General features: G+C 50.6%; 1 protein-coding gene across 1 annotated transcript in view; it reads left to right on the top strand.

Moving 5' to 3' along the window:
• MYO18B (myosin XVIIIB) overlaps positions 1–13,041 on the top strand; it is a 256,494-nt gene extending 243,453 nt beyond the window's left edge. The window contains 3 exon segments of the mRNA XM_055323213.1: positions 9,388–9,447; positions 9,449–10,643; positions 12,811–13,041. Coding sequence (XP_055179188.1) covers positions 9,388–9,447; positions 9,449–10,631 — 1,243 coding nt within the window. The 3' untranslated portion in view covers positions 10,632–10,643; positions 12,811–13,041.
• The last annotated feature ends 483 nt before the right edge of the window (positions 13,042–13,524 follow it).

The following is a 13,524-nucleotide window of genomic DNA, read 5'->3' as shown; positions in this document are numbered from 1 at the left end:
AGAGAAAAAAGAATGAGGAGTTCAAGCTAGCTGGGGTTTCAGCTCCCTTTCAATTCTGATATTCTAGAAGTTGATGAAATTCTATAGCAATGAAACAAAGCTTTTGGCTTGGGCTTAGACATGAAGCATTCACTCCAGATTGTGTGCCGGAAGTTGGCTTAGAATCTATTGTTTTTAAGCTCAGAGAAGTGGGATTGGCTGGCTGAGAAGTAGGGCTGCTGGGGTCTGAATTAACCAGCTAGAGGAGTCAGATGGAGCCCTTTTGTTCATTCTTTCTACATTTCCACATGCTCCCCCTCTCTCTACACCTCCATTCCTTCATTCTTTCCCATCAGTGAACTTTCCTTGAGATGCTTTTCTAGATACCAGGGATTTGTAGCAGAATAATCCATTCTAGTTCATAATAATCTTGTTAGGGGTTATAAATAAGTCAACAAGCAATTGCAATCCACAGCGATGGGGAAGCACAGGGGCTGTGGAAGCCAAAGGAGACACCTCACCCAGCCTGGGAGATGAGGGAAGGCTTTCTGGAGAAGGCTACAGTTGGTCTGAACATTGAAGGATGAAGAAAGATGTTTGTTTTGCTTTTTTGTGTGTGTGGGTTTTATTGTAACATAGAATAGTGGTTCCTCCAAATCACCTGTAAGTATCACTCACCCTCTCTTTGTGTCCTTCCTACCTTCTTTTTTCTTATATATTCCTACTCCAGAAATATCTGGGCACCATCCATTCTATTAGCCTCCACCTTAATTTAACAATGACCAATGTTTTGTGTATACACTTCATTTCTTCATTTCATTTAGTTCCTTTTATACTTCTATCCATATCTAAACACATTTTTTAAATGCTAAACAATGTGAAAGTAAGTTGAAAACATCATGGCAGTTCTCCTTCAAATACTTACCCAACTTTCTCCTAAGAAGGACATTTCCTAACTACTACAGCACTCTCCCATCTAAGAAAATGAAACAAACCAATAAGATCATCCAAGATCCCAACATCTATATTACCCCCAATATCCTAAAACTGTCTATATCACTGTATCCTATCAAAGATATTCATTGCATTTGGTTGTTCTGTTTCTTTAATCTCTCTTCTTAAAAAAATTATTAGAATTTCTTGGGGGGGGAGTTTTAAGAAGGATTACAGAAAAATTAAGGGGTACCCATATACCCCCTCTCTTCCCACACACAGTTTTCCCTTTTTTATTCCCATCTTTGGTTAGCCTTTATTCTCTTGAAACTAGAATAGCCCCTAATCTCCTCTTCATCACACTGAAATGTGTGTGTGTGTGTGTGTGTGTGTGTGTGTGCGTGCGCGCACGCGTGCATGGGTGTGTTTTAATAGAGTATCAGGGATGGTTCTGATGGGCAACTGCATTCAAAAATAGCTGGTCCTAGTACCTGGGACCAAGTAGAATGTAGGGGTGAGGCCAAAGCAAAGTCTCCTGGTGCACAGAAGGTAGGCAGACAGGCATCTACTGAGGGCGGGTCACTGGATTGCTTTTGCCCCAGTGTCAAGGACTCAGCAGCCACTTAAGATCAGAATCAACAGCAAGGAAGACTTGGGAGTTATCTTGTCTCATAGAAACCATCATGAAGAATATAGGATATAGGATCAAGATATCAAGAATATAGGATATTTAGAGTCTGTTTCCTGTCTCAAGTCTTTGTACCTTCCCTCCAGGAGTAACCAGGCTCATTGCAGTTGAGCATGCTTCTTTGGTTATCCTACTCCATGGCTTTCTCCTTGTTTTGAGTCTTCCAACTGGATAGCCTTTCTCATCCTTGGTTTCCTTGTCTGTGAGATTTAGATGATCAGCTCTTGCTTGCCAAGGGTTTTGCAGATTAAATAAGCTCATAACTTGGCAGGGTTGCGGGGGGAGGGATGGTGATCCCTTTCTGGTGCTTAGCATGTCTTCCTTGATATCCTTGCCCAAATCCTACCCCCTTCCAAAGCCTCACTCAACCCCAATGTCCCCCAGAAGGCCAAGTACACAGGCCCTGGCACCTCTCTCCCTTGCCAACCTCCTGCTGCAATTACCCTGAGGCTCAATTTACCCAGAACTTTTGTCCTACTGACCTTTCTTTGCGGGTTTATCCGGTTGCCACTCCTACCATGTGCTCTCCAGGAAGGAAAGGTGTCCTCTGCTGCCGTGAGCTCAGCCTAGCATTGTATACAGTCAGACAGAGAGGAGACCCTTGGCTCTGCTACTTCCTCAGCAAGCCTACATGACTCTCCCAGTCTTGGTTTCCTCATCTGTAAAATAGGCCAGTAAAGGGCAGGAGAGCGAGCAGCCAAGAGACATGGATCCTGGAATTGGACTCCTTGGCTTAAATCCATGTTCTCCCATGTATTACATGGCAAGTTGCATATCCTTCTGAGCCTCATTTGTGAAATGGGAAGATTACGATAGTGGATTATAATAGAAGACTATTGTGAAGATAAAATCAAGGAGTTTCTGCAAAGCCTAAAGGCACAGGCTACAGTAGCGATTATGGGAATTCAGCTGCACCCTATAGGGACTTAATAAATGTCTCACGTTCCTACCACATCTCGCACGGTTGCCGGCACCATATCAATGTTTATTACAGATTATCCACTGTTGTGTTGGCCTTGGTCACAAAACCTTCAGGTCAGTATAAAAGCACATCTGGTTTCCCATCCCAGGCCTCGCTCGTATTAGAACATCTATACATTTTTAATTTCCTCTTGAATTTCAGGGTGTGGATGAAGAATGGGGGTGACAGCACATCTCGGGGGATGATTCATGGCGTCATTAAGTCTGCATCCAGTTTCCTATAGCTACAGTTGGCTCAGGATCTGCCCAGACTCAGACCTGGAAATTATTTTTGCTGTGTAATGATGTCAAATGCTGGTGAATCCCATATCTCTCCTTGACTTGGACCTCGCTTTTTTGGTTCATTATGTCTCAGTGGACACTGAAATATATAAACATGTAGATATGAGTTCAACTAGTTGAGGTTTCCACTCAGCTTTCTACCTGGAGGGTGTAGGATGTCATGGAAGGAAAAGGCAAGAGGTTCAGATCTGGCTCACCAGGGTTCAAATCCAGGCTTTGCCACTTAGTAGTGTGACCTTGAGTAAATGGCTTCTCACCAGTGAGACTCAATTTCCTCATCTGAAAGATGGGGCAAGGATTCTGATTCTAATGAGATCGTGCATACAAATCACATGCATATAGAGGTCCTTTTTCATTCTTCACCTGATATTCCTGGAGTGTCTAGGAATGTGGTAAAATGCCGGAGCCGCATTCACAGGACAGCCTGGCAGGAACAGGAGTGTGGACCCTGCTGAGACACATGTCTCGGCAGCTGGCTCATCCTGCCACCCAACAGACCACTTTGATATGCTTGTCTTTCTTCTGTGCTGCTCAGATCAGGCTCATATATAGCAACTGCTTGTTCTTGAACCTCTGCCCTCAGTCTGGGGCCTTCTCTAGCCCTGATGGGCAGGGCCATTAAAGAAAAACAATCAAACAAGCATTAAGATTTGTAAACATACATTTACTAAGAGCAGCATTTTGAACCGAATAAGTAACACATGCATGTTGAAGTGTACCACTCTTTGCCTTGCATGGAATGCTGGGGGCAAGTGGAGGTAGACCCGGAAAACGCTCACAGGAACTGGCTATACCGATCATATATGTCCTCTCTGATGCCTCACAGATCCCTGTGAGATAGGGCATTATCATTCCCACTCTTCCAGCTGAGCAAGTTCCAGCTCTACACGAGACCTGGCTGGGCCAGCACAGAGCCATGATTTTAATCTGGACCTGTCTGCCTCTGAAGCCCATTTTCCTAGCCTAGGAGGTTAGAAAATGCAAATTCCAGTACATCTGGATGTTCATATCCTCATCTCCCTAATAAACCTTCAGAAGGTTAAGCCACTAATACAGCATTTTCATGTATATTCTTTTCTTCATCAATTCACTTAATAAACATCAATTGGGCACCTACTAGGTGGTAGGCACCAGAGCTTAACTCACTCATCCAACACATAGTAATTAAGTATCTATTAGGTGCCAGGGCACTGGCATTTCATTCATTAATTGAGCACATGTTTGTGGAGCAGCTACAGTGTGCTAGGATGCTGTTCTTGGCACTGGAGGATGGGGCAGTGAATATGACAGACAAAACCCCTGCCCCTTGGAGACCTTAATTCCACAACATTGCAACATTGACCTGATTTCCCACATTTCATAGCTGAGGACACTGAGGCTAAGAGATAGGTGACTGTCCCCAGGCCATGTGATTGGTGAGTGGCAGAAGCAAACCAAGCCTCAAGTGACAAATGTTATCTGGACAAGGTGACATAGAAAAAACTGTTAATTCTGTATCACATCGCAGGGCTCAAAGGAAGTTTACAGAAGACAGTGCTACTGGCCGTGGGGTCATCTCTCCTGGGATTGGAACCCCACCTCTGTCACTTCCACTCATGTGTGCTTGGGGAGGTCACCACCCCCTTGCTGTGCTTGAAGGTCATAAATCCTATCTCTGGAGTTGCTATAAAGATTATAAATGAACTTGGCTGGCAGCTCCGGGAGAGCAGGAGGCCCATCGGATTGGTCTCTCTTGTAGGCATGGCACTCAGCACAGTGCCTGGCACACAGTAGGTGCCCAGCCTAAAGGTGCCTGTTTCAATGACAACTGACTACCCCCTCCACTCAATTATGGGACCAGCCTGGTGTTGTGGCTAGATTCTCAGGGATGCCTGCTGGCTCCTTTCAGCAAGTATTCTAGAGAGCTATTGCTCTTCTGATAGACTAAAGGCCAGATAGCAGAAGTTCCCAAGATGCTTCTGGAATCTCTTAGAGAAACAGCATGTCCCTGCCTAGCATTTGTCCATACCTGTCTCCCAGGAACTCAGAAAAACTTCTATTCATTATCGCTCGCCCTGGCCAAGGTTCTGGGAGGCAGGCACAGCGACATCTTGATTATCTGTCATCCATCTATCATGCGATGCTGATGGAGGAGAGTTCTATCTAAACCAAGCTGTCCAGTAAGGACAACTGGGGAAAAAATGAGTCTTCCCAGGTCCGTGGATGAAAACAGCAGGCTGGTTTGAAATATCCAAAGCCGCCTCAGAAATGGAGAGGACAGGGGATCCCTGGGTGGCGCAGCGGTTTGGCGCCTGCCTTTGGCCCAGGGCGCGATCCTGGAGACCCGGGATCGAATCCCACATCGGGCTTCCGGTGCATGGAGCCTGCTTCTCCCTCTGCCTGTGTCTCTGCCTCTCTCTCTCTGTGACTATCATAAATAAATAAAAAAAAAATTAAAAAAAAAAAAAGAAATGGAGAGGACCTTCCTGCCTCAAAGAGCAGAACTGGGACCCTCCCCCTGAAGCCTGCAAGAGGGTGTCTGCATTCACATTAAATCCTGCGGTGTGCACACAGAAAGGAGTGGATGCAAGGAACTTCCATACTTTGAGTGGAAATGCAGACAGGAAATAGACACCGGCATCGCAGTGACGTGGGTGGACTTCCGAATGGCAGATCCAGGAGACAGTCCTCAGCTACCACTCCTTTCTTTCTCTGCTGCTGCCCTGCCCTCCCCTTCCCTGTGTCTCCTACTGCCCTCTCCTTCTATCCCCTCCTCCTTCCCCTCCAGCTCCCCAGGGGTCTACGAGCTGAGGGGTAGACCCCAGGGGTCTACGAGCCCACCAGCTGTGGCTCTGACTACACCAGACAACTCCAGGAAAGCGGGACCCAGCCCACCCCACCCCACCCCCAGAACACTGGGCCCTTGGGCCCTTGGGCTCCTCGGTGCAGCTCAGTGACCACCAGGCTGGGACACCTTGGCTTGCACCCCTTAAGGAAGGTGCTGCTTCTGGCAGGTCTTGGGGAAGGCAGTCAGGTCTGTCAGGTCTGGGGGATCTGGGCGTCCCCATGGGTCGGTCCCAGTGATCCTGTGCCGGGGGTCCTGAACACCAGCTCTCCCAGCCTGGACACCAGCTCTCCCAGCCTGGGGCCTCCAGGCCCCCGCTCCTGGGCTGCTGGTGGCCTGCTGTGCCCCCCAACCCATCCCTCCTTGGGTCAAAGATGAGGAGGGCAGATCCTCCCCTGCAGCCTGCACCTCTTCCCCAGGACCCCTTGTCCCCACCTTTGCCCTCAGACACCCTCCTCCTTCCCCTCCTCCCCGTGCACTCCAGCCCCCATCCCTTCTCACCACAGCTGCTCACTTGCCTGTTTGCCTGCTTCCCACTTCCTTCTGCCCTTCCTCCCCTTCTCCTGTCCTTCTAGGTCCTCTTCCTGGTAGACCTATTTCCAAGGTAGACTTGATTCAGTTCAACAACATTTACTGAGCAGCTGCTGTGAGCTGGGCTCTGTGCCAAGTCAGGGGGAGCGGGGAGGAGAGCCTGCACAGTCCTGACAGAATGGCTGGCAGGTGGGGGCTCCCCAACTCCTCTCTTTTTGCTTTTTTCTACTTCTTCTTCCTTCCTTCCTCCTCCTCCTTCTTAAGCCTCCTCCTTCTTCCTTCTTTCCCCCTCTTCCTCCTCCTCCTCCCCTTCTTCCTACTCCCCTCCCTCCCCTTTCTCCTCTTCTTCCCTTCCTCCTCCTTCTCCCCCTTTTCCCCTCTTCCCCTTCTTCTCCTCCTTCCCTTCTTCCTCCTCCCCCTTTCCTTCTCTCCACCTCCTTCCTCCCCTTTCCCCCTTCTCCTCTTCCCCTCCCTCCTTCTCCCCCCCTTCCTCCTCTTAACTCCTCTTTCATCCCTCTTCCCATGCCCTGTCCTGGCACCCACAGCCAGCGCTCAAGGTGGGAGCTGGGGTGAGTGAGGTATCAGCACCCCAGGAGACTCAGGGACAGGAGCCTAAATCCCGCCATCCCCGCATGGCAGGTGATGGATGGGCCTGAGCACCTGAGACACATTCATCAATGCCCACCTCCCTTTGGGGCCAAGGCAGGACAGAAATGACTTTTGTTGGCTCTGGTGGTAGCCCATTGCTCCTGGCAGCTCTGAGCTGTTTATTTTTAAAAATCAATAAATAAAAATAAAAAGTAAAGATAAAGCAAAGAGCGAGAAGGCTGTCTCGCCATGTGCTCGGGGAGAGACTCCAAGGCAATGATATTGACCACACACCTTCGGGTCCTCATAAAGGGGGCACTCCAGCCCACGTCCAGTGGTGACAGAGCTGGAAGGTGACAGCCAAGAAACGGGAAAGGAGGCAGATGCTCTTGGCAAATGGTGTGGCTGCCGTCCTAGCACTTGGGGACCAAGCTTTCTCAGGAACGATGAGCAGCCAGGTCACCTGCTGACTCACTCCTCTGCTCATCCCTCCTGGAGCTTGAACTGAGGCTTTCATGGAGTCCAGCTGTGGATTAGGCTCGAGATTCCTAGGAGTCTTTTTTTTTTAATTTTTTAATTTATTTATGATAGTCACAGAGAAAGAGAGAGAGAGAGGCAGAGACATAGGCAGAGGGAGAAGCAGGCTCCATGCACCGGGAGCCCGATGTGGGATTCGATCCCGGGTCTCCAGGATCGCACCCTGGACCAAAGGCAGGCGCCAAACCACTGCGCCACCCAGGGATCCCCGATTCCTAGGAGTCTTAAAGATCACCATGAGCTGTTTGTGATCCATGATGCACAACTGTTAGTTATTGGTTCTTAATTATTCATCTCGCCCCCATTCTTTGAGGAGCTAGGTGCCAGCCATTGTGCCCCAGTGCTTTTCTTTCATTCCTGTGACTTCACATGTCAGCACCATGCTTGCGTGCATCTCTTGCAGACTGGAAGCTGGATGGGCTTGTTCAAGACAGGAGGCTGGGAAAGGAGTGTGGGGAGCATGCCTCTGCCAGAGAAGTCCGGAGGATGGGGAAGAGAGTGGGTGATAGAGGTAGCTCACCTAGACCACCACCTTGACCCTGTGGTCGCCCCCATCATGACCATAACTTTGACCTTCCACCTAGCTGACCAAGGGAAGAAGGAGAAGCAGCTGAACACAGCCAGCCCTGTGCCTGTCACTCATGGAACTCTGTAACAGAGCATCATTGCCATGGTGACCTCCCACAAGCCAAGGTTCAGGGAGGCTCCTGCCAACCCCAGAAGAGAGAGCCATATGGGAAGGTTGAAGCTTTGGCTTTGGGAGCTCAGGAAGGCAAGGTCTATCTAGGTCCCTACCCATGTCCCTAGAAAGGACCCTGATCCCTTATCCCGCCTGTACCTTCCTATCGATCTGGGTATCCCCTCTAGGGACCATCAGCTTGGCTCCCTGAACAGATTAAAAAGCACTTTGGGTCATTGTGGTCCTCTCTTTTCCTTCTAAACTGTCCCGTGTGGTTGAGGTGGAAATGGTGATATCATACCACAGCAAGCAAGAAGCCCTCCCCAGAGTCTTGTGCCAGAATCCCAACACCCCTTATGTAAAGGGGGCTGAATCCCATTGTTACAGTTGGAGCAACAGTGTAGAGAAGCAGGATAATGATGAGAAACCTGCCTGAACATGGCCCTTGGCCATAATCAGGCTCCAGCCCCTGACTTTGTCCGCCATGCCAAAGCTCTGACATTCATCCCCCTTTTGCTTTTTCATAAATTATAAAACCTTACCATGGATGAGAAGGGGGTCATTTCTCTTAGGGGGAGGACAAATGGGTTTTATTTATTAAAGGAATGGTTGATGGACTCCGGTCTCTCTCCTGTAAAGATGCCCTTTATTTTATAGTCTATAATTTCACCTCGCTGCAAGGCTCCTACTTTTCAGAGGGGGAGTGTTCTTGGCTCAGCTGCTACAAAATGCCTCTGCATCAGAGCCAAGCCTGGTATAGTCCCGGAATAGAAACCGTCTGTCCTCTTGTGTATAGACTTGGTTTCGTGTCTATTTTATGAAAATCTTTCCCTTTGGGGGGGACTGTGCTTTTTACCTCCACCTCATAAGATAATCAAGGGTGTTGTGGAGCACCCCCACTGAGACGTATTTGGGTCACTGACTCTCAGAAGCCCTGCTTGGTGTAGGACCTTCCTCTGGGCTTGGCCCTAAATAAATAAATAGCCCCCCACGAATCCCCCTCGAGTCTTCAAGAAGTAAACCACTTATTTTGCAGCAGGTTCTGGGATGACAGGTCCTATCGTGTCAGGTATGATGGCTCATAAATCCAAGTCACCTGTCCTAACTGCAGTTTTAATCCACTCACATGTGCTTAGCTGGGTTTAATTATAGGCAGAAATTGCATTTCGGAAGGCAACAAGAAATCACTTACATGGCTTGAATTTGCGCATTACATGATTCTGTTCATTTGAGAGTGTGGTAGGGGTGGTGTGTCCAAAGAAAAATAGTATTAGCGCCTATGCTGAGCAGCTCTCACACCAGTTGCACAGATTGTATGCATTGCACAGTTTCCACTGACTGCATGCATGTGTCTTCCTGGCGCAGGATGAACGAGGAAGCTGGGGATGCAGAGAGGTCCCAGGCGGTGTCTGCCCTGAGCAGAGCAGCGGACGGTGCAGAGCCAGACCTCGGGGGACAAGTCTGTTTCTCCCCTCTGCCTCCGACGGCAAAAGTACTACCATCTGGGGGACGGCGACGAGCGTGGTGGGCAGAGAAAGTCCACGGAGAGATTGGGAGCGCGGTCTTCTTCCCCGGCTTCTCGGAGTGCAGACGCATCCCCGGCATCCCGGGAAAAGCTGCCCAGTCCCTCAGCAGCCCTGTCGGAGTTTGTGGAGGGTCTCCGGAGGAAGAGAGCTCAGAGGGGCCAGGGGTCCCCACTGGGCCTGGAGGACTGGCCCACTCTACCCATTTACCAGACCACTGGGGCTTCCACGCTGCGGAGGGCCAGGGCGGGCAGCGACGCCGGAGACCTCTCGCTGGGGCCTGGGGCCAAGGCAGCAGCCCCGGAGCCCCAGGGTGCCTGCGGGACGTCATCAGCCGGGCTCCTGCGGTCCACCAGCCTGAAATGCATCTCTTCCCAGGGCACGGAGGGCACCCCCCTGCTGCCTGAGAAGCTGAAGACCCGGTTCAGCTCCTGCGAGTCCCTCTTCGAATCGGGGCAGAACGTGGGGAGAAAACTGAGCTCCCCAAGCACAGCCAGGGACACGCTCTTGTCACCCACACTGCGCCCTCGGAGGCGCTGCCTGGAGTCCTCACTCGATGATGCGGGCTGTCCAGACCTGGGGAAGGAGCCACTCATCTTCCAGAACCGCCAGTTTGCCCACCTAATGGGAGAATCCCTGGACAGCGATCCATTCACCTGGAAGGTCCCAAGCCTCAACTACGAACGCAAGACCAAAGTGGATTTCGATGACTTCCTCCCGGCCATCCGGAGGCCTGAGACTCCTGTGTCCTTGACCAGAGCGGCCAAAGAGGGTCCAGGCAGTCCACGGCGTTCACGTATCCACTTTGAGACAGAGGAGGCTGACCGGAACGTTTTCTCAGGGATCAAGACCATTTTGAAAAAGAGTCCGGAGTCCAAGGAGGACCCTGCTCACCTCTCTGACTCGTCGTCCTCCTCCAGCTCCATCGTGTCTTTCAAAAGCGCCGACAGCATCAAGAGCCGACCAAGGATGCCACGGCTGGAGGGTGATGGTGGCGAGCGAACGTCCCCTGAGCACAGAGAGCCGGGGGTGGGGACAAAAGACGAGGATGTGGAGAGCATAATGAAGAAATACCTCCAGAAGTAGGAGCCAGTACAGGTAAAAAGCAACGGGCGGGGGCTGTTCTGGGGGGAGTGAACACCAAATAGCCCGCCCAGGCCTGCCAGCCTGGAGAAAACCTGTCGCTGCCACTGCCTTCCACGCTGTGAGTGATTTCTCTAGAGACGACGGGCTTTAGAGATTTTTGCAGAAATAATGAGTTGCTGCATCCAAAGCACTGTACTGACTCCTTAGTACTTTAAAATGCAGACCCATCAGAAAGCCAGAGGGTCCTGTGGGGCAATGCTAAAGAAGGTTCTGGGTCTTCGGTTTCCCCACTCTTGTCTTGTCTCTCCAGGCCTCCATTCCACCTGGAGCTGGAGGAGCCGTGGTGGTGCTCTGTTCACATTAATGACGGCAGATCTTGTGAGCTAGGCTCAGGCCAGGGTAGAAGGGGCTCTGGGAATAGTGGAGTCCAACTCTTGCATTAAATATCCAGAGAGAAACTGAGGCCCCAGGTAGGGGTTGGCGGAAGGGGAAGGAGCGAGGGCAAAGGTCCCAGAGCAGCAATGGGAGAAGTAGGGCTGCTCCCTGCCTTCTGTCCTACCCCAGTGCTAACCCTGGAACTTCTCCAGACTGAAGGTAGGAAGAGGAATCCATTGCTCATAATGGCTTACATTTGTTGGGTGTACATATCAAACAGGTGAGTTAAGATCCACTGTCACCCCCAAAAGGAGGTTAGTATGATTTATTCCCATTTCACACATTGGCAAACTGAGTCAAAGAGGTCAAGCCACTTGTACGAAGTCACCCAGGTGGAACTGGCATTAAAAACTCCAGAATCCCCACTGGTGACCCTAATACATGTTCTAAGCATGCACAGGAGTAAATGCAGAGCCTCTGTGACGGAGCTGGATCTTTAAAGAGGTTGCCTCCCTCAACATCACAACCATCTACACTTAAAGGGATGTTGGAACTCCCCAACTCCAACCTCCCCAGTAAAACAAATGAAGGAGACCTCAAGATCAAAGCCCCTCCCCGCCACAAAGTGAGTCTGCTGCCAACCCAGCCTACCTTGACCTCCAGTTTTGTGCTCTTTGCCCTGACGCAGGGCTGGCCCCTGACAAGTCCTCCCAGAGCATGTTTCAAACCTTGGGGCCCTGGGCATTTCCAGTTCACAGCTCCAGGCTGAAAGGCAAAGCCAGTTAGGGGAAAGCTGGGCATCAGCGGAGGACGTGTGAGCACCTCCCTCCTGGTCCAGACACAAGGCGAACCCTCTGCCCGGTAATAACGTGCGGCCTCCAGACATCTCTTAGCCACTGAACTGGAAGCAGCTCCAGGCCTTGCCTCCCTCCCCAGCCCCCCTTCTAGAGGCCCCCTGGACCCAAGCGAGCCACCCGGCCTCCACTTCCATAGACCTGCTACTTCGAGAGCCACCCTCAGCCCATCAAAAAGCCATTGCCCCTTCTGTGAAGATGGGCTTGGACTGTATCAGAGCAAATTAATTTGACTTAACATGGCCTTCTCTCTGCTCTCAATTACCGGGAAGAGATGTGATATTCATTTACATTATTATGCTCTCGGGGACACAGAAAGCAGTTTCAAAGGCCAAGTAAAGGGCACACGTCCATAAGGAGAACAGTTCTTAGCAGAAGTCATCACAGAACATCTTGTCTCTGCCATTTTTTTTTTTAAACTCAAGTTCTCCCTCCCAGCGGTGCTCACCGTGATAACAGAGCACCTGCCAAAAAAATCCTCCACGCTGGAGGTTTGAACTGAACAACACAGCCCCGGCCCCCATAAGGCAAATGTATTAGGAGATTCAGAACCAAGCAAGCTCCCTCAAAGCTCACGTCTTCCTTGTAACTGGCCATGAGATCTCAGGCAAGTGATGTGACCTGGCCAAGCACCTGTGTCCACAGCTCAAGGGCAGGGCAAATAATACCACCCCCCAAAGTAACACTGTGAGTTTGATGTGAGTGCCAGACATCCCCACCCTCGGGGAAGTGTCATTTTGTGCCGAGCTCGGACATTTGGCCCTTTGGGAGCTGTAACCTACGTGTGTCTCCACTCGTTCCCCTTCTGCTGCCTACGATCCTTCATTCCTCTGGGAACGGGTGGTGTCTCTGCAGGAGTGTCACCTGGGGATTTGGGACGCCAGGGCCTCCACCCCCAAAACACACCTCCTGCAACCCATTGATCCACTCTGACCTGCGTTTGTTTACAGCCTCCTGAGATGTACTGCCGTCGAAGACTTCCTGACTCCATAACTGGGGAGAGAGAGAGAGAGAGAGAGAGAGAGAGAGAGACCAGCCAGACCTCCCCAGGGACCCTCAGTCCAGAGCCAGCCAGCATGGCTGTGCTTGAGAGGCAAGAGGGGCCCAGCAGGAGGCATATCCCTCAGGCATGGGGATCCCAGCATGCTTGGTCTGTACAAAATAAAGCCATGGCTCCTTGACATCCATGTTTCCTCTCTGTTCTGTGATTATGGGACTCTGGAGGTTTCTACAGGGATGGAGGGGGGCCAGCACGGGTAGAAGGGTTCCAAGGAATGGGATCAGCCCAAACTGTTTGTAGTTTTGAGTGCATACTGCTATTTCTCTCCCCTATATAACTCCAGGCAATGGCCTTACTCATCTTCCTTGGCTGAGTCAACTCAAGTGCCACCTCCTCCAGGAAGTCTTCCCTGATACATCAAACTGACATAAATGCTCTTTCTCCATTCGCCCTTAATTCTCCTCTTTACCTCTATCATGGTTTCCTTGTCTGTCTGCATTGTGTATATACGTGTGGGCAAGAAATTTGGATGAATGAATGAATGAACGAGCCAACTGAAAAAGTTAAGGAACTTTATCGTGTGTGACACACTGACATGAATGCATCCCCACAAACGTGCCCCCGTATCAGCACTCAAGCACCTGTGAGCGTCTGCTCAGAGCCC

Source organism: Nyctereutes procyonoides, unplaced genomic scaffold (assembly GCF_905146905.1).
Source record: "Nyctereutes procyonoides isolate TBG_1078 unplaced genomic scaffold, NYPRO_anot_genome, whole genome shotgun sequence".
Taxonomy (NCBI): domain Eukaryota; kingdom Metazoa; phylum Chordata; class Mammalia; order Carnivora; family Canidae; genus Nyctereutes; species Nyctereutes procyonoides.
The sequence above is the reverse complement of the archived record's forward strand: the minus strand, read 5'-3'. Positions and strand labels throughout refer to the sequence as shown.